Source organism: Phacochoerus africanus, chromosome 4, assembly GCF_016906955.1.
Source record: "Phacochoerus africanus isolate WHEZ1 chromosome 4, ROS_Pafr_v1, whole genome shotgun sequence".
Taxonomy (NCBI): domain Eukaryota; kingdom Metazoa; phylum Chordata; class Mammalia; order Artiodactyla; family Suidae; genus Phacochoerus; species Phacochoerus africanus.
In genome coordinates this window covers 131822557-131848814 of record NC_062547.1, presented here as the reverse complement: position 1 = coordinate 131848814, position 26258 = coordinate 131822557, and the positions used below count along the sequence as shown (strand labels likewise).

Here is a 26258-nt window from a genome sequence, read left to right as displayed (position 1 = left end):
GGTGTGGTTTAGTCTAATCTCTTCACTGCACAAAGGAGCCACTTGCTCCAGGTGTCAAAGCTATTAAGAACGAAGCCTGGTCTCCCATTTCTAAAGCTTTCCATTACACAATACATCGCAAACCTATTAGCTCTTTCTCCAGTATTTATTGCCGACTTCCTCCACCACCAACTCCAACCATCTTTTTATTTTTATTTTTGCTTTTTAGGCCTGCATCTGCGGCACATGGACATTCCAAGACTGGGGGTCTAATCGGAGCTACAGCTGTGGGGCAAGCCACAGCAACTCGGGATCCCGAGCCGCGTCTTCGACCTACACCACAGCTCACAGGCAACACCAGATCCTCAACCCACTAAGCAAGGCTAGGGATCGAATCTGCATCCTCATGGATCCTAGTCAGGCTCATTAACTGCTGAGACATGAAGGGAACTCCCCCAACCATCTTTTTTAATATGAAAAGAAAGCTATGTAATAGATAGAAACGCAATGTTATATCTAAACTATGCTGTCTACCTGCAGGAATAAATTGCTAAAATCCAGTATGAACATCCTAAGACATGGAATATTTAAGCTTTGCCAAATACTCCAAAAGAAAAAAAGCACTTACTGGCATACAAACACCACCACCAAACAGATACTAACATTTACGTAACAGCTAACAATTGACACCTGCCTTCTTCGGATGTTTCGTGTATTCTTTCCAGGGTCTTAATTTCTTGGAAAAATCACATTTCCAACATTTACAAAGCATTCCAGTTAGGACTGCCAAAGAGGCTATTTTGAAAGCACGATATGCATTTTCCAGAAGCCCGATTCAAAGCTGCATGTACTCAAAACATGTTAACAATAAGTACTTCTGTGTATTAAGCATAGGTTCGGAGACACATCACCTTCATTTCTCGCATTCACTGTCTCAAGTGGGAGGAACAATTTCACAAGAAAACAGCTGCAAGAACAATGAACAAATCTGAAGGCAAGGGACTTTTATAGTTGAGTCCTAAAATACACTGTGCAACTAATAATTATATCAAGAAACAAAGCCTCACATATGACAGGTATGCTCCAAGTGGACTATTTTCTGCAATGAAAAATGGAAAAAGCTAACCTAACCATGAAAAATGCTGTATTATTAAGACAACAGACATACATTTTTCCCTCCCATCCCACTTTTCTGGCAACCAATTAATAGAAGCTAATGAGAATGTAAAACACAGATTTATTCCTTTGAGGGTGGCTCACTTATTTCCTTCCTCCTTTTCTTCATATAAACATGATTGCAAAGAAAAACAACAACAGCAGCAACAAAAGCAGGTCTGTTTTCTATTGCCATGTAACCAATTCTCATCATTTAGAGACTTAAAACAAGAGAAATGTATTATTACCTCCCAGATGTGTAGGGGTCCTGGCACAGCACGTGGGCCTTCTCTGCTCAGGGCTGCTCCAGTGTGGTTGTGCCCACATTCTTACCTGGGGGTGGGGGAGGGGGAGCCTGCTTCCAAACTCACTCAGACTGTTGGCTGCATTGAGTTCTTCGTGCTGGTACAACTTAGGGCCCCATTTCCTTGCAGGCCACCCACCTTCTCAGTCCTGGGGGCCCCCATCTTCTGTCTGCAACAGAGAACCTCCCTCCGCCCTGGTCCCTCTCCCACACTGACTCTCCTTCTCCTGGAACAGCCCAAACCCTTTTACAAGCTCGCCTGATTAGTTCAGGAACACAAAGGCAGATCTTCAGGTGAACTGATTTGAAGCCCGAACTACCTGAGCCAACTCTTTACAGCTGAAGGAGAGACTGGTGTTGGCCTGTCAGGGAGAAGGGGTGTGTCCACCCGAGTGGGAGGCGCGAGGCCCGTTCCCAGAATTCGGTTTCTGCAGCACACAGATCAGAAGTGTAATCCCTTCAATGGGCATCGCTGGATCATTCTACTTGACCACCATTTTGGACTTAACCCTCTTCTAAAAATAAACATTTGGTCAGATGTCTGCTATTTCAGGCCTAAAAGATAAAGAAGAGCAACATGGGAATAAGAAATCTAAAAGCTAACTGGCAACTACTGTATAAATCCATTTCAAGTATATTTAAGTAGCTGATATCTCATGATAGCTTAGTGATGTTTAAGTTTTTTAACTAAGGGATAAGTGGTGACAGTAACACTCCACGGAGGACGGTGGAAATATCAGTTATGTCAGAATACGGATTTGTTCTTATTTGACAATGAAAAAAATGGCAATTTTCATATTATCGGCTAGTCTCCCCAATTAGAAAACCATCTGGAAAGAAGTAAGACTAGATTGAGGATGAGGCAGAGAAAGCTTTGCAAGTGGGAGCAGCCTTTCAGCTTTGCAAAGATAAACACTACTGTTTCATAGATTCCAAGAAGGATCCTTCTTATTGTTCTTCCTCCTTTCCTTCTGATTTCTGTAACATTATCAGCTAATGTAAGGAAGTACAGGTCACCGTGCAAAGTAACCTGGTTCTCATCCTGCTGTGCCTTTCATCACCTCTGCAATTTTAGCAACATCTATCTCTGGGCCTCCCTAGCCACATGTGGGAAATAAAACTGCTTTAGAATTTTACAGCTGAAACAGACCTTGAGAGCACGATCTTTCTCTTTCAAGTTCCCCTCATATTTAAAGGCATTTACCCAAATATCAACTTTTACAAAGAAAAAATATTCTTCCTAATGAAGAGAAATAATGGGAGTTGGGTTTTTGGTTTTTTTGTTTTCAGCCAAGCCTGCTGCATGCAGAAGTTCCCAGGACCCCATCAAACCCAAGCCACAGCTGTAACTAGAGCCACAGCAGGGACAACACGGGATTCTTAACCCACTGGGCCAAAAGGGAACCCCAAGAAAGGTGGTATTTATTTATCTATCTATTTGTCTTTAGGGCCGCTCCCATACCATGTGGAAGTTCCCAGGCTAGGGTTTGAATCAGAGCTACAACTGCCGGCCTACACCACAGCCATAGCAGCACCAGATCCAAATTCCATCTGCGACCTATACCACAGCTCATGGCAATGCTGGATCCTTAACCCACTTGGGGGAGGTCAGGGATCACATCCATGTGCTCGTGGATACTAGTCAGGTCTATTACCGCTGAGCCACAATGGGAGCTCCAAAATGTATTTAAATGGCTGTAATAGGGTATTTGGGTTTCCTGGTTAGAATATGTTATCACTTTTATTACTTTTTACATAAAGTTTCATCAGATGTTTTAGCATTTCAATAAAAGAAGTGTCCTGAACCTGCTTCTACCTACCCTTGCAATTCAATACACTGGACTATTCTTTTGCTTATGTTCTCACTGGACTATTCTTCTGGTTATGTTCTCAAGGTCTTTACAGCAGTTAAGAGTTTTCTTAACCTCCAAAATCACAAGACACTTCCAAATTCAACACTTAATGTATTAAAATCAATTCAGATTTCTTACAATAATAAGGCCATGTCACCCTGCTTGTATGATCTGCAAAAAAGAAGGGAGAAGGCAGAATTCACAGGTATGTTACTCTGAACTTTCACATATTGACATTCCTGAACCTCTGACACAATTCCATTTACATTCCCTGAGAGGTTATGACGCATCTGATCTTGTACTAGACCCTAAGCTTCCTAGGGACATCTTTCTGTCCTCAACACATGATACAATGTTTAGAACTTAGGAGGTTCTCAAAATGAGTTTCAGGAATGAGTAGAGAATAAATGCATACGTTTCGCTTTCAAGGAGCTTAGAATGTAGTGGGAAAGATGGATTGTAGCCCAGCAAGACCCAATTCCAACTTCTAACCTACTGAACTGAAGACAATAAATCTGTGTGGTTTTATTCCTCAAAGTTTGTGGTCATTTGTTATGGTAATCATAGGAAACTGATTCAAGGTCACAGAACTGTTTCCACTGGGAAGAGGCTTCATGGGGGGGGGAGGGTGTTTCATGAGAAAGGAAGGGCTGGGGTGCAGTGGAGAAAAATGGGTGATGTTGCTTAAATCCTTGCTACTCATAAAGTATGGTCCCTCCTAAGCAGCCTGCTAGAAACCAGCTTTTTTTGAAAATGCACAATGGCAGGCACAGAACCCAGAGCTACTGCAATTCAGTCAGCATTTTAACAAGACTCCCCAGGTGATATGCATTCATATCGGACTCTGAGATGTGCTAGGTGGAATTTATTAAAAAACTACTTTAAAACGTGGAAAAATATGTTTCTTCTTTTTTGACACACAAATGTGCAGGGAAAAAAAAAATTTACACATACCCGTAGGAACACTAGGTTGCTGTTTATTACACTGACAAAATAAACATTTCTACTGCTCTTGAATGATGAAGAAAGCCCTTCGATAAACTCCATTTGCCCCCACAGGCAAAGGATCTTCCTTCTTTCAAAATTCCCATGAGTTGAAAGATGACAAATATCAAAATTTTTTATACCTTTTAAAATAGTAGACTCTGAACATACTCAAAGGGCCATGCTGTGGGGGACAAAATAATTTCACTCATGTAATACATTTTCTTTAATTACTTTAATATAAAAGACAGCAATGTTCCGTATTTCACATAGTATTTAAAAAAAATTTTAAAACACTACAATAAGTATTTAGTGAAAATAAAATTTATTGAAGGGTAGTAATGACTACAAAATTAATACTACCAAATCATTATTGAGGCCTTTTGCAGTAACAAAAATTAGAAGATAGGTGGAAAAAATATCAAACAATGTGGATGTTTTAAAACTACATTTTATCCAGCCTTTATCTTTTCGCTAAATCTTGCACAAGATGGTTATAAAGCTACTCAGTTAAAGCAATACTTCAAAGATCTTAAAATCACCTTCCACTAATTATATGGCACTGCAAGTCATCCCATCTGTTTCCAAAATTAAAACAAGCAATGACCCCACGAGTCTTTCCAGGTAAAAGAGTCAGTTAAAAAAAGAGACATTAACAGAAAATCAGTGACTGGTGAGCAGAAAAAGAAAGTTAGCATAATTAGGAAAGCGATATAATTATTTAACGTAACTTCATCTGGTAAAATCAATGCCATTTAATAAATAAGTGGACTGCACTGAGAGGGAAAGGGGTGACATGATCCAGAGTCCTGTTTTTAAATTCTCATATAATAATCCTATTTCAATCAACCTGTAAAGTAAAAGCACTGACTGCACATTAACATTGTAACATACACCTTAGAATAACACGAAAGTCAAACCATCACTGGTATTTCTTTGTCTTCACTGTGCACAAGAGGACGTCACAAGAGTGTGCACTTTTGAAAGTATGATCAGTATATACGGTATAGACAAAACAGGCACCTCCATGATAATTTTTTTTTAATAAATAAAAGCACATTAACATAAAAAGGTAAGCAGCACCTGAAGCCTTTGACATCTGTAACTAAATGCTGGTACCCCAATGGTCTAACCAGTTAAATTTGAACTAAGAGGCGCAAAAGGAGCCAGTTTTTGCCTTAATATTTTAATTCTAGTAGAGACAAGAGCTTGTCTGGGCTTACGGTCCTGCCACCTGACGGCGAGTGGCATCCCAGTCTTTCTAACATCCTATACTTTGGAGAGCAGACCCGACTCTGGAGCACTCGCCTTAATTAGATTCTGAATTTCCTTGAATTTTGGATGGTCTTTATCAGCCACCAGCTGTAGCAGGACCGCCTCACTTGTCGTCACTATGATCCCAGTTCGAGCAAGACGCTAGGGGGGAAAAAAAAAACCACAAGAGATAAAGATGAATCAACAAAGAAGCATGAGGATGAACACTATATTAAAACAGCAAAAAGCAGGCCAGGACACAATGATTAGTGTCCTCTAGCAAAACCACACCATCAAATTCAGTGACGGGGAGAGATCTCAAACTAGCCACACTACAAACCGGTTAGTGGGTAAACAAGTAAAAGACGACAGGCAGCCAACATTATGACGCATACGTGTCAGGCTCAGAAGGGAAACCAAGGCTAAGGACTGTAAAACAATGATTCCTAGTTTCCTTTTCCTGTCTCTGAGCAGATAACATTAAACTTGTACGTCCCTCCCACAAGGAAGAAAGGCTGGCGGGAGAGGAGCCTCGTGTGAGGTTTAAGAACAGGACCCTGGATGGTAGCAGAACCATCACCACTGCCACCATCGTAACCTTTTTCCAACCATTAAACATGAGTTTTTCTAAAACTTAAGGAGGCATTAGAGGGAGTTCTCCTGTGGTGCAGCAAGTTAAGAGTCTGGTGTTATCACTGCAGCAGCTTGAGATATAGCTGTGGCATGGGTTTGATCCCTGGCCTAGGAACTTCTGTAAGTTGCAGGCATGGCCAAAAAAAACAAATTTAAGGTTGTATAGAGTTTCACTGACAAGTCAAAGAACATCCCTGACAAACTGCTCCAATGGAGTCACAATAAAGACCAAAGGACAGAAATCTCAAGGGGGGCGAGGGGAGCGTGGAAGAGTATGGAGAAGGGAGAAAGGAAAAAGGGAGCGAGGAGGGAAGAGAAGAGAAAACAGAGCCAAGGGGTAGGGGATGGGGACGGGAAAAGAATTCGGGAGTAGGGAGTCATTTCTGGATGTAATGATCAGAAACCCGAGGGGAAAAAAACAGACCAACTGTTATCCCAAGAAACGCCCACTCTAAGAGCTGCAGAAGATGAGGTCGTCAGACACGATTCTTAGGCAAGTCGGAGGAAGAGACTCAGATCAGGCTCTCGTCATAAAAGGGTCACCTGAACAACCGGGACATGCCAACTGAGTCAAAGTAAACCCTTCCGATGGCCGTAGATCCGAGGGCCCAACCTTTCCCCGGCAGACTCTTCCTTTTCATCCCCAAGGACAGAGCCTGCCTATCAGAAAGCAAGCTTGGGCCTCAACAACCAGTACCAGAAGAGTGTGCAGAGCAGCGGAACAGAACTCTCGAGAAATGAAGAAACAGCAGAGTTACAGGGAAAGAGGAAGAAAAAAAGCAAGGCTGCTGGTAGTCTTTACATTGGGACAAATACTAGAGTGCAAGGTATCTCTTAAGTTTTTTAGACTTCTGGAGACTAATTTCCTCCTCTTGATTTTTTTTTTTTTTTTTTTTGCTTTTTATGGCCACATCCGTGGCATACGGAGGTTCCCAGGCTAGGGCTGAATCGGTAGTACAGCTGCTGGCCTATACCACAGTCACAGCCATGGTGGATCCTTAACCCACAGAGCGAGACCAGGGATCGAACCTGAAACCTCATGGTTCCTAGGCGGATTCGTTTCTGCTGCACCATGACGGCAACTCCAGCCTCCTCTTGACTTTTCAGTCAAGTCCTGACTCTCATATCAAAACCCTTAGAAATCTCAAAGGACTGACTGTCTGCTTGCTTCAGCCAGAAGAGTGGGGAGTAAATGTAAGGGGAGCTGCAGCTCCTGGTGTGAACGTCCTGTATTCAAACCCAGGGCTCCCCCTCGCCAACTGGTGGCCCTGCCTTCCTTACTGCTCCTTGTTCAGTCAGTGGACTTGGCAGTGAGTCAGTCTGAATCTGAGTCACACTCTCAGTGTCTGTGCAAGTGCTTTATTTCGACGTGCTAACACAGGTCAGGCCTCAGTAACCGTGAGGCAGGAAGGACAGCAAACTGTGGCCAGGTCTGAGGGAGAAATGGGATGACTCAGGAAGAAGCCAGCTTTCTCCACAGCACTCTGCTGACCCGAGCCGGGTCCACCCCATGCCAACAATCCTAGGGGATGCTAGGCACAAGCCGGGACACTGAAGGCAAGAAAATACCTTCTAGTCAATAGAAACCTACACAGAATCTCTCAGCTTCAAGCCTGAGACACGGCCAATTCGGCTGCATTCAAAGATAGGCAAGCCAGGAACCTGTGTTGGGAAGGGGAAGGCATGGCTCAGGCCTTTGCTACGAATGCAAAGTTTGCAGGTCAAGTTCACAAACCTTCCCAGGTGGTGCCTGCCCCGCCCCGTCCTGAAAGGGTGCCTGTGGGGAAAGAGAACAGCAGCACCTTCTCCAGTCCCCCCGGCAGGTGCATGACCACCACCCTGAGTGATGAGGACACCTACAATACTGGGACCCAAAATCATCGTATCTCCTGGCTTAAAAAATGGCAACTAAAACTCTAGCTGTTTCATGCACACGGGGCCATGGCTTAAGAGGCTTCCCCAGTTCTCCTGTTACACTGGTAAAACCAGTTCAACTGGGCCAAAGGGAAGGAAAGGGGACTCTGAACTACAAACCTAAAAATGCAAGAACACAAAACTGTGGCAAGCCTCAGAGAGGGCAGCAGTTTTGGGGGGGGGGGCACAGATGGGGACTAAACCCATTAAATTCCCAGGCAACACTACCAACTCCCCAGAAGGCCAAGGACATCAAGCTCAAGAGAGAGGGTTCTATTTTGTTTTATTCCATATTTACTCTACATTTATAAGTTGAAAGAAAAATGCCTGACAGATGATAAGTGCTCAAAAAAAGGGAGTGGACTAAAGCCCACACCACAGATCCCGGCAGAGAAGTTTCAATAATGGTGACTATACATCTTACTAGCTTAAGAATCTTTTTTTTTTTTTTTTTTTTCCTAGGGCTGCTCCCGCAGCACATGGAGGTTCCCAGGCTAGCGGTCGAATGGGAGCTGTAGCCACCGGCCTACGCCAAAGCCACAGCAACGTGGGATCCGAGCCACGTCTGAGACCTATACCACAGCCCACGGCAAGGCCAGGGACCGAACCCGCAACCTCATGGTTCCTAGTCGGATTCATTAACCACTGCACCACGACGGGAACTCCTAGCGGAAGAATCATAACAGGCAGTGTGGAGTGTCTCCGAATGATCCATCTTAGGAAGGGGAACCCTCGAGACTGCTGGTTCACTTTCAGAGTCACAGAATGACTCATTTCTTCCAAGGATTGAGGGACTAACTAAAACACCCCCACAGCAAATTAAGACAAATAGGAAAACATCTGAAATGAGGCACCCCTCCTCTGTCACTGCCTGACCTGCTTCCTTTCTCCCCTGCAACCTCAGCAACTGGAACCCAAGGCACCCAGCTCTTCTGCATCCACCCAGACCATATTCTTTCCTTCCCTCCTCAGCACGTCTCAGGACTCGTCCCTTCTGGGTCTTGGAAGCTACCTGATGCTTATACAGATCTGATCAGACGAACCTTGTGAAGACAACAACAAATAATAGCTTCAGCAAGAAATAAAAGCAACAGCTACCATTTGAGTGTTCACCGTGTCTGGCACTGTACTATTGTGCTGGGAATACATGACTTCATTTAATCCTCACAAAAATCCTCCCATGTAGTGACCATTACTACTTCCATTTCACTGTTGATGAGCAATTAATCATGCAATTTAAGAAACGGAGAATTTGGAGTTCCCGTCGTGGCTCAACGGAAACGAATCTGACCAGCATCCACGAGGACACAGGTTCGATCCCTGGCCTCGCTCAGTGGGTTAAGGCTCTGGCATTGCTGTGAACTGTGGTGTGGGTCACAGATGTGGCTTGAATCTCGCGTTGCTGTGGCTGTGGTGTAGGCTGGTGGCTATAGCTCCGATTTGACCCCTAACCTGGGAACCTCCATATGCTGTGGGTGCGGCCCTAAAATGACAAAATAAAAAAGAATGGAATATTTTATTCAAGCCAAATTGAGGATTTTAACTCCAAAACAGCTCCTGAGAAAGCTCTAAGAATTGTCCTGCCCATTAGAAGTCAAGGCACAGTTACATAAGTTTTCGGAGAAAGAAGGATGTACCTTAAATGACGGCTGATTGACAGTTGACATAATCCAGATCTAAGCATCAGTGTGGCCCCTTAAAAGATCATGAAGGAACATTATCTTTTGAGGAGCTGTCTTGTTGATTCTGGGAGCATGTTACTCTTAACGGTTGAGCAGGTGTTTCTGCTGATGGGAGCGGTTTGGTCAATGTGCAATGCAGATGCACAAGGCACAGTACTGGGGGAGGGGGAGAGGCCAAAGAGCAGAGCAAAATTTTTTTTTCTGCATGTTTTAATTTTTTTTGTTTTACCATAAACAAGAAATATTTCACATCATCAGTGAAATATCTGAGGCAGAGATATTAGGCAATTTGTCCAAGGACAAAAAATTTACAAAAAGCTGGAACCTGCATTCAAATCCCTATTATCCTGCCACTGTCTGAACTCCTAATCAGTAAAATTACAGACTACCTATAAAAGAATGAGGTTCAGGAGTTCCCTTCGTGGCAGAGCGGAAACGAATCCGACTAGGAACCATGAGGTTGCGGGTTCAATCCCTGGCCTCGCTCAGTGGGTTAAGGATCCGGCATTGCCATGAGCTGTGCTGTACGTCACAGACGCGGCTCAGATCCCAAGTTGCTGTGGCTGTGGAGTAGGCCAGCAGCTGTAGCTCTGATTAGACCCCCAGCCTGGGAACCTCCATATGCTGCGGGTGCAGCCCTAAAAAGACGAAAAAAAAAAAAAGAATGAGGTTGAAAGGGTAAATGGCTGACTTTTAACTCTGAGCCTTGTTAGAAGATAGAACTGCCAATAATCAAGATTTTCTATAATAAAGATCTATAATTAAAAATCTTTCTTGAAGTTTCCGTTGCGGCTCAGGAAAAAAAAAAAAAAAAAAACAGGTTAGTATCCATGAGGATGCAGGTTCAATCCCTGGCCTTGATCAGTGGATTAAGGATCTGGCATTGCTGTGAGCTCTGGTGTAGGTCGCAGACATGGCTCGGATCTGGCGTTGCTGTGGCTGAGGCACAGGCTGGCAGTTATAGCTCCAATTTGACCCTTAGTCTAGGAACTTCCATACGCCACACATGAGGCCCTGCGGAGGAAAAAAAAAATTCTACAGTGAGAAACTAAAAACACCCAAAACCAAAAATATTCTTTGCTTGTAAAGCGATTTCAAAAACTCTTTTTCTACATCCATTCAAGTTTAAGACATCTTTCATTTCATTTCAGGTCATTCATTTAAGATATGTCTAAAAAACTTAAATGTATGTAGGACAAAAGTTTCTGAAATCACTTTACAAGCAAAGAGTATTTTCGGTTTTAGACGTTTTTAATTTTTCACTTCCCTGGAAACATTTCAACTTTTGGACTGCAGAATTACCATAAAGATTATTCACAGAGGAAAAGAGCTGCTTGCTGAGGTGGTAAGGACCTGGCAGTTTCAACTGAGATTATTAAGGAAATGTGAAAAGTGGAAGCTGATTAGCTCATATGACTGTCAGGATAACTTAAAGACCTCTGCTTGGAAGAGAAGAAGCAACACTTGGGACCCACCTAACCCAAGGGTTCAGAGAGACTTGAAAATAGTTGAACAAAATAAATAAAACTATTTCCACCTATAAGCCCAAAACAGGACTCACTGCTTCAGCAGTAAGAGAAGGGACATATAAGCAGGACCTTAAAACCACTGCTGCTGCCAGCAATCCTGCTGCTTCTGCATCGGCCTCCCCCTTGACTGACTTTTCCCCTTTCTTTCCTCTCTGCTTGGCCCAACTCATCACTCCAGAAACACTTTCGGCTACAGATGACTGAGCAACTCTACAGAGAAAGCGGCTCACTCATCAGTGCGTGCGTGGAGCAATGGAGGGTCTCAAAAAAATTCTACACTTCCCATTCTCAATAGACACAATCAGGTAAAAACTCAGCAATTCAATCCAGATTTACATTACTTTAAAACTATCACAGAGGAGTTCCCGTCACGGTGCAGTGGTTAACGAATCTGACTAGGAACCATGAGGTTGCAGGTAAGGCCCCTGGCCTCGCTCAGTGGGTTGAGGATCCGGCGTTGCCGTGAGCTGTGGTGTAGGTTGCAGACGCAGCTCGGATCCTGCGTTGCTGTGGCTCTGGCGTAGGCCGGTGGCCACAGCTCCAGTTCGACTCCTGGCCTGGGAACCTCCATATGCTGCGGGAGCGGCCCTAGGAAAGGGAAAGAGACCAAAAAAATTTAAAAATAAACAAATAAATAAAACTATCACAGAATTAAACGTGAGAGAGCGAGAAAAAAGAGTGATCCATCATATGGAGCGAAGGTTTCAAAGGATTATGTGGTAGTTTGCTTTTTAATAGTCTCGGCATAGGAAACGCTTAAGTAAGGCTACTGTTAGATGGAAAGCACAGACTGACTCCCTGATGCTAAGGTACCCCTTCACACTCCAGCACAGAGAGCCAGCAAACTGTGTGGGAGTGGTGTCTAGTCCGCGACACACATGCTGTTCCCAAAAATTCAAGTCTAAGGAAATCTAGTGTAAGGCTGAACCAGGCATGGACCCCACCATGCCCTAGCCTTTGGGCAAGGTCTTGGCCAAAGACCTAAGCCTAGGTTAGCTGTTTTTAATTTGCAAATCTATAAATAGTTCAAGCTATGCTTACTGGAATACTTCGTAGTTCATGCGCAAAACTGTAGCAACGTCACAAGAGACGATGTAAAGGAACATCTGGCATCACTAGAAATCTAGATCTAAAGATAGAGACAGCATCAAACAGGATACCCAGCAAAACCTCAGGTCAGTCAGTGCACAGCAGAGACCCTGGAAATCAGAGTCTGGTACTGCCAGACCCAACTCACAATTTAAGAAGTGAATCTTTCGTCATTGTTACATATTCAGTATTCTTCAAATTTATCTGGAAAACTTGGTAAACGATTTATTTTAAAGCAGCACAATTACCTCAAGAGCAAACATCCTGTCCATCATGCTTCTTGATGACGTGGCGTCAGCAACAATATGAACCTCGATACCTCGGCCAACGAGCTCCAGAGCTGTCTGCTGGATGCACACATGAGTCTAGCAGGAAAGTAAAAAATCCTATGTAATGACGCAGTAAAATGCAAGTGTTTTACAAATGTGCAACCTCATGGTAAAGCAGAACGAGCACTCTAGGTCTATTGACCTTGGTCTACACCTAGTTCTGCCTCTAACTCGCCAGGGATCTTGAGCATCAATAGCATCTTTGGCTTTCTTATCCTCTTTGTAAAGTCAGGAATTGGATTATATCAGTGTTCTCTGTACTGGGAACCGGGAACATGGTCTTAGAGCTTTGTGAGAAGTCTGTTTAAAGAGTTTCATCTGTGTCATCTGGATGACCTTCAAAAGGCCGACACTTGGTTTTGATGCCACTCACAGGTGGGTTTCTTTCTGTATTCACACCAAGTGCCCAACACAAAGAATGAGTCTGCAGTACTGCAGGTCCACCCTGTGTGGTAAAACCGACTTGCTACAAGGTACCCAGTAGTAAAGCTTGGCCAAGTTAAAAATAACTTGTTAACACAAGCGAAACACACCCAGTTTACATCTCTAGCAAATGCATTCCAGATTCCATCAGTACCAACCCGAAACAATTCATCAGCCGAGAAGAAAAAGTAAAAACACTCTCCAACAATAAGTAGAGTGTACAACCAATGAAAGCATATTTTAATAATGCCGCCTATCGTCACACGACAAGAGTACTGTGGAAAATGATCAATTCATTAAAATTCGCCCCAGGGGACGGATCAAAGATGATTTTTACTACGTACAAGGTCTCATGATGAATAAGCAAGAAAAGCACAGAAGTCAGCAACAGCAATTGGCATGATGTATTTATACAAATCGGCTTCTTTTATCATTATTTAAGTCAAAACAGAGAAATATTTAATATACTTTTAAACCTGGAACTAAACTACATCTTTCTACTACTAAAATCTACGACTATGAAACCTACTGTCAAAACATCATGGGTAGCTTAAATTAGTATTATTCAGATTTCACTGTCTGGATGGTTTTTTTCAAAATCTAAAAATTTCCATTCGGGAACTATTTTAAAGCTATGCATATTTATTTCTATTCTGTCTGTACCTGTCCAAGAAAACACACCAAACAAAATATCCATTTAATTCCACCATTAGGAACCCATGAGCAGTTTTTTCTTTTAAAAATATATGTACATGATTCAAATGCAAAGGACAATGAACCCTATGACGTCTAACGTTTTCCTCCTAGAACAAAAATATAACCAAGGTGAAATCCTGCAAGACATAAATAAACATAATCTCTCTGGTGAAACTGTGTTCTCAAAAGAAGAGGTTCAAAGCAAAGGCCCAAGAATCAATCAACCGAGATTCAAATGCAGCGCCATCCTTTACCTAGTTGTGTGACCTTGGGCAAGATATACTGCGTCTGTGTTCTAGTTTCCTCATCTGTAATGTGAGGAGACCAGAAGTACTTAGCTCAGAGCATTTCTGAGAGTTTAATGAATTAAGAGATATAAAGGGCTTAGATTAATGCCATGCAAAGAGTTAACACTTAACAACTGGCAGCTATTTTCTATATCTGTGAGCTACACGGTAGTCTATGCATGAACCTACATTCTAGAAATAACAACGTTGTTTTCTACAAACGCTACCATGTCCAAGACCATGTCCAAGACACAACAAGAGGTACTTACTTCCACTCCAAATAACACAACACTCCGGACTCCAGGAATCTCTGCTAATGCTGCTTCTACTTCTGGTAATACCATCGAAAACTTGGTCTTGGGAAGAACCAGTTTTACTCCTGTTAAATCGATTTCTTGAACAGTGCTTCCAAGACCTTTAGGGTACTGTTCTGTTACGATAACTGGAATTCCTAAAATCCGGGCCCCTTGTAACTGGGGGGGGGGGAAAAACAGGTAATTGGCAATATACATACATGTGTGTATGAATGTATATCATGCTTCGGCAAACTGAAGAAAAAAAAAATAAGCATACCAATCTTTGGCTCACACTAATAATATCTCCAAAATACTTGATGGCTGGTCTGAACCTTTCCTGCATATCACAGCAGAAAAACACAGTGCTTGAAGGTGTAAGATTTCCCAGGGTAGTGAGCTGAGGAAAAAAGAAAAAAGAATGATTTAGCACATGTTATACAATGACATTTATTTTCAGCAGAGGTCAGTAAAAAGACAAAAACAGTCCCACTGACCCATTAAGTCAATTTCTACAGCAATTATCCAAAAGAAATGATACGAATAATAGGAAAAAAATTTATTCCCAAAGACGTTCACTGAATTGCTTTTAATAGTGACAGAAATAAAGCAAGGACCAATAATACAAAAATGACTTCATAAATCTTAACACATTCACATGACAAACGTTTTTTAGCCAATTAAAATATGTCAATGTTATCAAAAACTCTGCACCATCTAAGAAGAAATGCTGATAAACCAATGTTAATTTTTAAAAACAGCACAATTCAACAGTATCTCAATCATGTAAAACTATGAATAAAAAGTAGAAATAACTGAAAATATTAACAAGTGGTTATATATTTTTTCTTCATACCTTTCTTTTACTTTTCAAATGCCCTTTTAAAACATTTGCCAAATATTATTTTACATATAAAGTTATGTTTTACTTTTATAATCAGGAAAAAAAACAGTAAAAAACTTAAATTTATGATGGCATTGCTTACAAGCACAAAGAGTAAAATTTAAAATAATCTGTAGCAGAGACTATGGAACAAAAAACTAAAAAAAAAAAAAAAACAACCAAAAAAACAGAAAACAGAAACAAATCCTGAATGACTCCTATCATCAAGAAAGAAATATTAAGTTGGTATTCTCAAGAATAACCTTTGAGAGCTCAAAAGAATGCAAGGAACTGATGCCAACCACATCACCACTGTTAGATGGACAGACATAAATGCGACATCTGCATTCTTACACTTATGTATCACATCAGGAAAGTCACTGAATTAAGTTGAAAACTGGGTACTAGATTATTAAGCTTTACATGAGTTGCTGTTGTCAGTTTACTCTACTTGGGCCCAGTATGAATCTACCAAAAAAAAAGAAAATTCCTACAGCATACAAGAATTTAACCTCACTGAATTCTTAAGTCCATGATGCTTTTCCTTCTACTCACTTTTCAGACTAGAGAAAGCTCTGGAAAGGATGCAGTCTGGTCCTGAATGAACCCATGCACTACTCTTACCAGCCACCCCTTAAATCTCCCCTCTAATTATTCTGGTTTGGTCTCTCTGAAACCACCCACAGATAATAGTTATTGATAATTTTTTAGAAGAACCTGAATCCTGATTACACGGTGGTGGCTGCCCCTACAGCCTAGCCCTCAACTCTGCCTCAGTAGCTTTGCACATGGCCTACTCCCGAAAAGCAATTACTCCAAGAATTAAGTGAATCATTACAAGGAATCTTTTATCGTTAACAGTATGACTGTTCTAGTCAGTTTGCACTTTATTTACCTCTGTCCTGGTCTGAAGGACTCTGGCACCTTAATACGACGCCTTCTGGTATTCACTCTACAGATGTGCACCAATTAACCACGAGCAGACCAACATCAAGTTCGTGTCAGAACGGGAGTGCCACCTGTAATCCTAACACTGTGTAGAGGATTTCCCTGCTCTGCCAATAAAGTTATGTTTAAAACAAATATCCAAGCATCTCAAATGATACACTCCATCTTTGGCTCCTTCCTTACTTACATTTTTAATGCAAGTACCATGCTTCCATTTTAATCATGATCAAAAGCAATGAGTATGATGTATATATGAATACTTAGGGTATTATGTTGAAAACAAATCACTATTTATGGTCCATGTATCTTAAATTCTCCGTTAACATTAAATCTTGGCTCAAAAGTCTCAAATTTGAACCATGGATCCCTAGGCATCCACAAAGTGCGGAGGGCACATTATGAAAAGCAGTTTACCTGCAAATGTTCTATTTCAAATAACTGTAATGAAACTCAGCAATCTTGCCATTCTACAACAGGTGAAAACCAGCAAGCGGGCAAAATAAACCTCCCGGGCAATTGCCAAAGTATGCTGGATGGCCATGCACTAACACACGAGCTGTACACATTCCGAACAAGCTTGGTTGTTCAGACTATAAATTAACAGAAGGTTATAAACAGCAAATCAAAAATGAAACTGCTGGAGATAGGCAAACTCATACTAGCAAGATATGATAGCTGATGAAGAAAAAATCCAAAATACAATAAAAGCAGATCAAAGCTCAACTAGTTCTCAGTCTAGACTTCAGTGAAAGAGTAGTAAGCTACATGTAAGTTATAAATTGGGACATCATTTTATCACACTTGTTAAGAACATATTAAATGAAATAACATTTCAGAACTACCACATAAAACAGGCAAAATATTGAAAACTGGGATATTTAAAGGAATAAAACCTTACCTATTCAGAAATCTTAGATTATTCCACATTGTGGTTTCCTGGGTTTCCTGCTACATAGACCCCTAAACCTCATTTCAGCTCGAAGAAACCTGTTCTGGGCGGGGAACAACATCAGCTATATGCCATATTAGGAGGAGGGAGAGGTCAGAAAATGCAGCCCCGAAATCGTTATGACCCTGCCGGCCCTTTTAAAATACAGGAACTTGTCATCTATAAACCGTCAGTTAAACGAAGGAAAACAACCATAGAGGTCAGGGGGTGAGGAATTTTTTAATGCACAGATGACTGGCTATAATTGAATGAGTCAAAATGTCTACCTAGTCTCTTCTCCAGGAGTTGACATCTCCTTGACAGTGGCCTGCACTTAGTAATTTGCTTCCCCAGAGAACAGTCTAGAGAGGGACGGGAATTGTACGGTGAAAAAACCTAGCTGACACTGCCTCCAGATGAAAGCGATCAAGATGAAAACAACGGTGACGTCATGGCGACGGCACGTGGCCGTGCTGTGCGATAAAAATGACCTTCCTGAGCTTCCTCTCCACCCCGGTCTGAGCACAAGAACCTCAGACAAACCAAGACTCAGGTCCAGTCTACCAAGATACCTACTCAGTACTCCTCAAAACTGTCAAGGTTATCAACAACAACGAAACCCTGAGAGACTGGTACAGCCCAGAAGAGTTTCGGGGGACAGGACAACGAAACAAAATCAGTATCCTAGATTGGATCCTGGAACAGAAAAAGCACATTAGGGAAAAGCGAGTGAAATCTAACGTGTGGAGCTCAGCTGATACGCATGTACCCATGTTGGTTCCTTAACTGTGACACACAAGCCACAGTAGTGTACCACAATAGCAAGACCGGGAACTGGGTACAGGCATGCAGGAACTCTCTGTCCTATCCTTGCAACTTTGCTGAAAATCTAACACTACTCTAAAATTAAAAGTTTATTTTAAAATATTGTCTCCCTATGCCATAGCAGTAGGAAGATGTGAGGCTACAAAAAAACAAAACACCAAAACCCTGAAAAATTCTATATGTCTTACCAACCTCCCCATCCACCTCAAACCCATATGAATTCCAAAAATTATTCTTATATCACACCCTCACTCTATAATTTAGGAACATATTTTTTTCTTTTTTTTGGCTGCCTTGCAGCATATAGAGTTCCTGGGCCAGATCAGATCCAAGCTGAAGTTGTGACCTACACCACAGCTGCAGCAGTAACAGATCCTTAACCCATGGTGTCAAGCCAGGGATCAAACCTGTGTCCCAGCGCTCCAGAGACTCCACTGATCCTGTTGTGCCACAGAGGGAACTCCTGGGGACTCCTTAATTTGATTCAGAAATTTCTCTTAAACCAAAACTTTGTAACTAAAAGTGCTGCTCACCGTCAAACATGCTGCAACTGCATGAGAGCAAATTAAGAGTGCATTTGAGGAGTTCCCACTGTGGTGCAGTGGTTAACGAATCCGACTAGGAACCACGAGGTTGCGGGTTCGATCCCTGGCCTTGCTCAGTGGGTTAAGGACCCGGCGTTGCCGTGACTTGTGGTGTAGGTTGCAGACACGGCTCAGATCCCACGTTGCTGTGGCTCTGGCATAGGCCGGTGGCTACAGCTCCGATTCGACCCCTAGCCTGGGAACCTCCATATGCTGCGGGTGTGGCCCTAGAAAAGGCAAAAAGACAAAAAAAAAAGTGGATTTGACCAAATGCCATTACACATAAAAGTGTGGCAATTACACATCAACACATGTTCTAGAAGTATGAAGAAATGACATATAAAAATGTGTATAAATGCACACCCTCATGTTTACATATCTATATATGTCTTTACACATACATACATAAAAATACGTACATCGATATACATAATTTAATACACAAAATCGACCACAACCAATGGCTTCCTCAAGCAAGAGTTTAAAAGAACAATTTCAAGGATAAATTTTTTTGCCCACTTTCTTCAGAACTGTCATAGCTAGGAGATGAGCTCAGATTTCATATTTGAAAGACTTTTCACCCCCAAATCCAATTTACCCTTCTTCACTTCACATGTGCTCTGGCCATGTTCCAGTAATGGCTGCTACTCCTGCAAGGAATCTGCTCCGCCCTTGCTCAGTGGCCCCCGAGCCCCAGCCCCACCTTGCTTAGAACAAATGCTGCACCATTCTGTTCCCTGCATCAAAGCAATGCATGGTGAGTGTTGCATGTGGGCTCCAAAATTCATATGTTGAATTTCTAACCACCAGGACCTTTCAAAGTAGCCTTACTTGGAAAGAGTCACTGAAAATACAGCTAGTTAAGATGAGGTCATACTGGAGCAGACTGGGTGCCTAATTCAACAGGACTAGCGTCCTTATAAAAAGGAGAACTCTGGACACAGAGAAGGCCATGTGCACGAGAAGACAAGAAATCACGGTGATGTGCCCACAAGCCGAGCAATGCCAAAGACGGCCGACGAACCACCAAAGGCCAGGAGAGAGGTCCTGAACAGATTCTTGTTCACAGAACCAAGCTGGGTCTCTAGGCTCTAGAGCTGTGAGAAAACAAAATTTCTGTTGTATACACTGCTCAGTCTGTAGTACTTTGTTATAGCAACACTCCAGCAAGCAGGCGACTACAGGGAGTTAACTGTGTATCTTTAAGAATGATTCCAGCTTAGAGCTGTCAATGTGATGTTTTTGAAAGTTTGGTGGTCTACTAAAGTCACAGTATAGGCATGATCTGCTTGGGAGAAGGTCCAGAAAGGGCGATGAGTTATCATTATTTCATGGAGAAGTGTTTCCGAGGAAATCTGATCACCACAGGTATGGTGAGGCACTGTTCCAATACGGATTAACATAAAACAGAGGTCTGCGACCTGACTCTCCAGGTCACAAAGGTGCCTATCGGGGATCAGGACAGCCAGGGAGCCTTAGAATCCGAGTCCATATACCAACTGCACAAACTTCAATTACGTGCACTGTGGCAAATCATTAACATCTCCAAAAAGCAGCTTCTTCATCTGAAACAAGGCAATACACACAGTATCTACCTCACAGAGCTATTTCAAGGATTAAATCAGCTTCATGTAATCAATCAATATGTTAGGCTATTGCGATATCCCTCCTGGAGGCAATACACACTGCCCTCTGTAATCCAGTACATGTTCAAAAGTTCTTCTGTAGAGAAGTTAAAATACCACTTACCACTAAGATCCCTCAAGAAATCCATAAATATATATATATGAAGAAACAGTGATCTTGCCTAACCTGTTCTGCTGACATGGTCTATAGAATTAAGAAGTGATTCATAAAGCGGATTTCCAAATATCACCAAAAGACTTACAATTACGTGATCTGTTCCTAGCAAAACAGCTGTGGGGCTTTTTAATACAGATGGCAAGGGAATATTCACTTCACTCCTAAGACATACTCACCTATCATAAACATTAATGTCCCTGGCATTAAGATTACAACTCAAGCTTATCAGTTAAAATATCGGCTTTCTAACTGCCCCAGGAAGGCCAGCTAACTCCACCCATTTCAGTGCTGAGGACAGAGGGGTTTCTTTAGATTGTGCCTCTGGTCAGGGTCAAGGCAAGATCCCAGGAACACAGTAACATTTGAATCTACATTGGATTCCCCTCGGCAAACTAAAAGAATGTTTCCAGATACAGATCAGAGCTCCCCACTCTCAAACAAAGCTGATTTACAGGCAGCCTCTAATGCATCCACAAGAGGCAAAATGTGTACTATGCTTTGGGCAGTAACTGAGAATACTAATTGAGACAGTGTCACACCCGCAGGATCCAGCTATTTTTCTCCAGTGCCTCTGACACTGTCCGCCACCTGAGATGCGAGCTTATGAGCATTAGCTGATGTACCTGTTCCTCCTGCACGTTGCCATGGTAAAGGTTCTGCCATCAAAAAATCACTCCCTTGCAACTAGAACACCCAAGGGGACCCAAGTCCTTGCCCTCATCATTCTAAATCCAGCCTTCTCTCCCTCCCCACCATCAACTGGGGCATCATTCCTAGCTCTAAAATGTCCAAGCCGCTGCTCTGTTTAAAACAATAATGGTACTAATCAACTTCCAAGAAAGTGAAAGCTGGAGCAGAATCCCTTCCCAATTAACCATCCCAGAAAAAGGTCAAAATAACCTTCCCAGGGATGCCCTTATCTGCTGCTCACGCTAAGGTGCCAGAACCTTCCCTCCTACATACCGCAGGGAAATCCTCTCACTGGTGTCATTCTCACAATAGCCATTTCTTCCTCTCTTCTGCTTGGGCTCTGCCTTTGCTGGTGACGAGCTGGAAAAATACACTGGTAGTGGTATGATATCAAATTTACAGGAGTTTGCAGCGTTGAATGTTCCACGCGTTAAAACTTGGGAAATACCTTTGGAAAAATTAACGCGCGTAAGTCATAAAGAATGACCCCCATTCCCCACGGTATGATCCTCTCATTTACGTGCCTTCCCCTGCATCTCAAAATTCCTCAGACTTGAGGCATTCTGACAAAGCTGAAGATTCATACACCACGCTTGAAGCATGAACTGTCTTTAGCTACCTGAGCTGTCAGCAGGCACTCGGTCACTCGGTCCGAAGAGTTCAGAAAAGAAGACGCTCAACAGTTACCACAGCCTAATATTGCCCATGGGGGGGTCTTCAAGCTCAGTCCTCATAGAACCGCTAGCCAATCACCAGGGTTGGCACAAGCAACCAGTGTGTTTTACAAGGTCACTAGCAACAGCAGTCAGGGTGAGCACGAAGGCAAACTCAGACCCCTATGTAAATTGAGAACCCATTCCAGAATACAGAGTACATGAGCCAGGGCCGCAGAGGCTCTAAGGCCTACTTTTGGAGAAATAAGAACAAATGGCTTTATTTCAGCCGTGGGCCACACCCGGCCCACCGTATGGTCTTTGCCCCTGCTCCTGGGAGCAGGGGCCGAGCATCCCCACAGCATGGCTCACTGAGCAGCTAGCTACCTTGAGTCTTCTTAAGTGACAGGCATCTGTTCCGAAGAAACAGTAAACAGCATCCAAACGAGAGATGTTACAGGCTCAAGTCTGTGGCTTGCTTTCCACTCTGCTCGATATTTTCATTCAGCAAAAAAAGAGAACAAGGATGCTATGGCCAGCTGCAAGAGAGGGACCTTCACATGCTTTGCTAGCTCTACCATTAGGAACCTCGGGCAATTTCCTCTAGGTTCTGCTCTTTGGCAAAACGAGGGAGTGAGATTATTAGGTCAGGAACAAGGACTGGGTCCGATGTATGTTTACATTTCACTGTGCCAGGCACTTACAGCACTTACTCTATGTTCTCATCTAGCCAAAGAATGTCCTTGTCTCTAGGATTATACAGCCAAGCTCCCCAAAAATACAGTAAAATGGCCACGCAAATACCTTCCTTTTCTCAAAGTCTCCATTACACACATACACAGGTGTATAAATATACACACAGGCACAGACACATATATATCCTCTTACACAGATATATGTAGCTATCAGAATAAGTATACAAACAGATAGGATATGGGTGTGTGTATCCCTCCACATTTTCTATTTTTAGGCTGGGGAAGGCACCTGGCTGAAGCAGTCGAGCTATTGTGATTACTAAAACAAAATAATGGAAAAGGAAAACATTTTTAAGTACTTTAAGACATATAAAGTATCATGTAAGAGATGCTTAAGAATTTTCAGACTATTTAGGGAATAAAAACACTTAAAAGTACGGAACAGAGTAGTACTGTTAAAATTATTTTAAACACTACCATACAAAATTAACATTTTATGTCCAATACCAAGCAAAATAGTTCAAAAGCGACAAAAATTAACTACATTTTATCTCCAAGGCCAAGCAAAATAGTGCAAAAGTGACCTGCATTACATACTGCCTTTTGAGAAATACTGCAATACATTTCAGATATATACATACATATTATTGATTTCTAGAATGTCTAAGTAAAAAGAGTTATCAGAGTGAGGCCTTGAATTTTTCAAAATAAAAATCCTCTCCTGGGTGGGGAATGCGGGGGCAGCCTTAAAGATGTGGGGAGGACACTGGTTTGGCACAGCATCGTATTAGGTAACAGCCCACCCTCCCTCCCACCCACTGTGGGAAAGGCATCACGAAGAAGTCAGCATCCTCAGCAAAGCTCCAGACCTCGTTGGTTAGTATTTGGAGTCTCGCCTTTATTAATGGATTTGTCAAAGGTACATCCATCCAACTTCTTCAGTATTTTGGCAGGGATAATCTAAATACACAGACAAGGAAGGCTGCAGAGAGATGTCAGCCATGAACTCTTGAAGACATGAAAATGGGGAGGAGGAATCACCTACCAACCACAATTGTCCCAATGGCAGGGCAAATTCTAGGGGCTCAGACACCAACTGCTTCCCTTCCGGCTCTCTAAGGGTTGACCATAAAAATCTCCTAGCCTTTGTTCTCTGAAAACAGGAACTTTAATCAATTAAAGTACCTGCCTTGGACGCTTCTGGCCTGGGTACTGGGGTGATAAGATCAATTCTATGGTCAACTACAACTGAAAAAAAAAACAACAAAAAAACCCAAAACTGGAGAATAGTCCTCGGAAAATGACACTTGATATTAAAGTGCCTTTTAACCCCAAATCCCACATTTCCATTTGGTCTTCCAAAGAAGTGGTTCATCAGTTTTTCAACTAAAAAAAATGTTGAGGGTGTAGTTCCTAAACTATATCTTTTGTCCTTGCTTTTCAAAAATATAAATCCTCCAGTGAGTCCTCGGAGCTGAGCAGAAAAAGAATATACCAGGCAGATCTGCGTAGTATTAGACTACGGCTTTTTAAAAATACTAAAAAGCTATAAAATAATCCTCAGGTATAACAACTTTTTCAGCCAGCATTAAATTACCAGGCAAGGATGGTCTAGCTAAAGTTGGGTATTTACGGAAGGCGCTGCAATCCTGAGTCAGACGACTTCTTCAACATAGGTGATCGAATCAATAGATTCAGTGGACAGTTACTAGGAAGAAGCTGAACAAATGGTTATTTCACTAAAAGACAGGAAAGGTTTACGATCAAAAGCTGAAAGCTGGAGAAGAGGAGGAGGGAAAGGATATGACTCCTGAAGTTTCTGTTTCCGCAAGTAGTAAACACAACTCCGGAAAAAACCCTAAGGCCAATACTCCCCACAGTCTCTTTTCCCCGGTTCTGCATCACCCCAAAGTAAAAACAGCTACTACTGCACAGACCTTCGGTTAGGCAGGAGGCTGGCACTCGCTCCCGGCACACAAAGCGGATGCGGGCGGCTGAGGACCACACACGTGGGGGCGTTCGCGCGCGCAGCCACTCGCCGGGAGGCCCACGCCCCATTGTCGGCCGAGGACAGCTGGTGACTGTCACCTTCGGACTGGCACCTTCTCTGGGCCGTCCCCCAGGCTTGCGACAGCGGCGCGGCCCTTTCCTGCCGGCGAGGCGCACAGGGCCGCCGCCGCGGGGCACCTGAGGAGCGCGGCGGGGACGGGGACACACGGACACCGGGAGCAGCGGCGGGGCGCGCGGCCCTCCCGCGGGACCCACCTGGATCTGCAGCGGCACGAGGCGCACCTTGCAGCGCTCGCTCACCGCGAAGCCCTTGGGCAGGTCCACGTACTGGCCCCACTCCTCCGCGAAGAGCTGCACCACGAATTTGCGGTGCATGTCGATCTGGTCGCCGTACAGGCTGAGGAACTTCTGGATAAGCAGCTCGTAACCCGCGCCGTGCGGCACGGCCGAGGGCCGCGCGAAGACGGAGAAGCAGAAGAGCACGGGGACCGTACCCGACGGCGCCCCCGCGCCCGCGCCGCCGCCCGGGAGCGCCGGGACCGCCGGCTCCGCCGCCGCCATGTTCCCCGAGCGTCTGCGAGCTCCGAGGCCGCGAGGCGCAGACACAGCCGGTCGCCGCGGCCCCGCCTCCCCGCGCCGCCCGCCGCCCGCTCGGGAAGGCGAGGGGGCGGGTCCTGGCGGCCTCGGCTCGCGCGCCCTCCTCCCCGCCCCAGCGGAGGGCGGACCCCGCGGAGGGCCAGGCGCTGTGGCGGGGGCGCGCTGGCGGGCGAGCGCCTGCGCCGGCCGCCCGGACCGCCCCTTCCAACCTCCCAGCGGCGCGCCGCCCCACCTGCAGCCGAGCTGGCGCGCCGCGGGGGAGCCCGGGTGCCTTTCAGACCCTCGACCTGCCTGACCTGCCCGGTGCTCGAGTCCTGAAGGCGGTCGGTGACCCGCCTTCCACCGTCGAGCTGGGCGAGTTGGGTTTGTGCTGTGGGACGCCGGGCTGCCCGGCCAGATCTGCTGGAACGCCGTACCTGTTGGCCTTGTCCTGAGGCAGGCAGTCCTAGAGGATGGCGGCTGTAATCTTAAAACCTATAGGAAGGGCAGATGGATAACCCTGAGAAGAGCGGCGGGTTAGCAAGGCCATCCGAAACTCAGAATGTCATGTTTCTTCAACCCCCTGGAACACAGTGTTGCGCTGGTCATTGATTTGAGATCTTGGCCTCCATTTATCTCAGCCTAATTTCCGGGAGAACTTGGATTGGGAGTTAGCTGCAAAATAAAACAGGTTTAAGAGTGAAAATCAGGACTTGATAGTCAAACAAAGGAATCTCTTTTTGAAACCAGTAAAAGCGATCGTCTTCAAATAAAATAATAGTCCGGGAGTTCCCGTCGTGGCGCAGTGGTTAACGAATCCGACTAGGAACCATGAGGTTGCGGGTTCGGTCCCTGCCCTTGCTCAGTGGGTTAACGATCCGGCGTTGCCCCGAGCTGTGGTGTAGGTTGCAGACACGGCTCGGATCCTGCGTTGCTGTGGCTCTGGCATAGGCCAGTGGCTACAGCTCCGATTGGACCCCTAGCCTGGGAACCTCCATATGCCGCGGGAGCGGCCCAAGAAATGGCAAAAAGACAAAAAATAAAAATAAAAAAATAATAATAGTCCAATTTAAGAACCATGTCGGGCACTATAATTAGCTGGAATTAGAAAAGTATACATTAAGAACAAACTTTCCTTAAACATCAGGTCCTGGGAAGATAGGCTTACGAATCTAAACATAAACTTGTATTTTAGAAATTAGGGGTTTCATCTTACTAGAAAGAAATAGACGGCAGGATTTCACAATTGGCATCAGCCT

The 26258-nt window shown here is 43.8% G+C and overlaps 1 protein-coding gene across 3 annotated transcripts; it reads right to left on the bottom strand.

Annotated features, from left to right (window-relative positions):
- Positions 1-4583: 4583 nt before the first annotated feature.
- On the bottom strand, positions 4584-25043 carry ISOC1 (isochorismatase domain containing 1). Of its 3 annotated transcripts, none has more exons than XM_047778551.1 (6): positions 24679-24999; positions 14685-14804; positions 14381-14584; positions 12625-12741; positions 7754-7824; positions 5453-5691 (listed from the first exon to the last, which is right to left on the bottom strand). In XM_047778551.1, exons 1-6 carry the CDS (start codon positions 24982-24984, stop codon positions 5667-5669), a joined length of 843 nt encoding a protein of 280 aa, XP_047634507.1. In that variant the 5' UTR covers positions 24985-24999; the 3' UTR covers positions 5453-5666. The 3 variants fall into 3 exon arrangements, 2 of the variants coding, with proteins under 2 accessions (XP_047634506.1, XP_047634507.1); XR_007134587.1 differs by lacking the exon at positions 7754-7824 and adding an exon at positions 12329-12416 and having other exon boundaries at positions 5628-5691; XM_047778550.1 differs by lacking the exon at positions 7754-7824 and having other exon boundaries at positions 4584-5691; positions 24679-25043.
- Positions 25044-26258: the final 1215 nt, after the last annotated feature.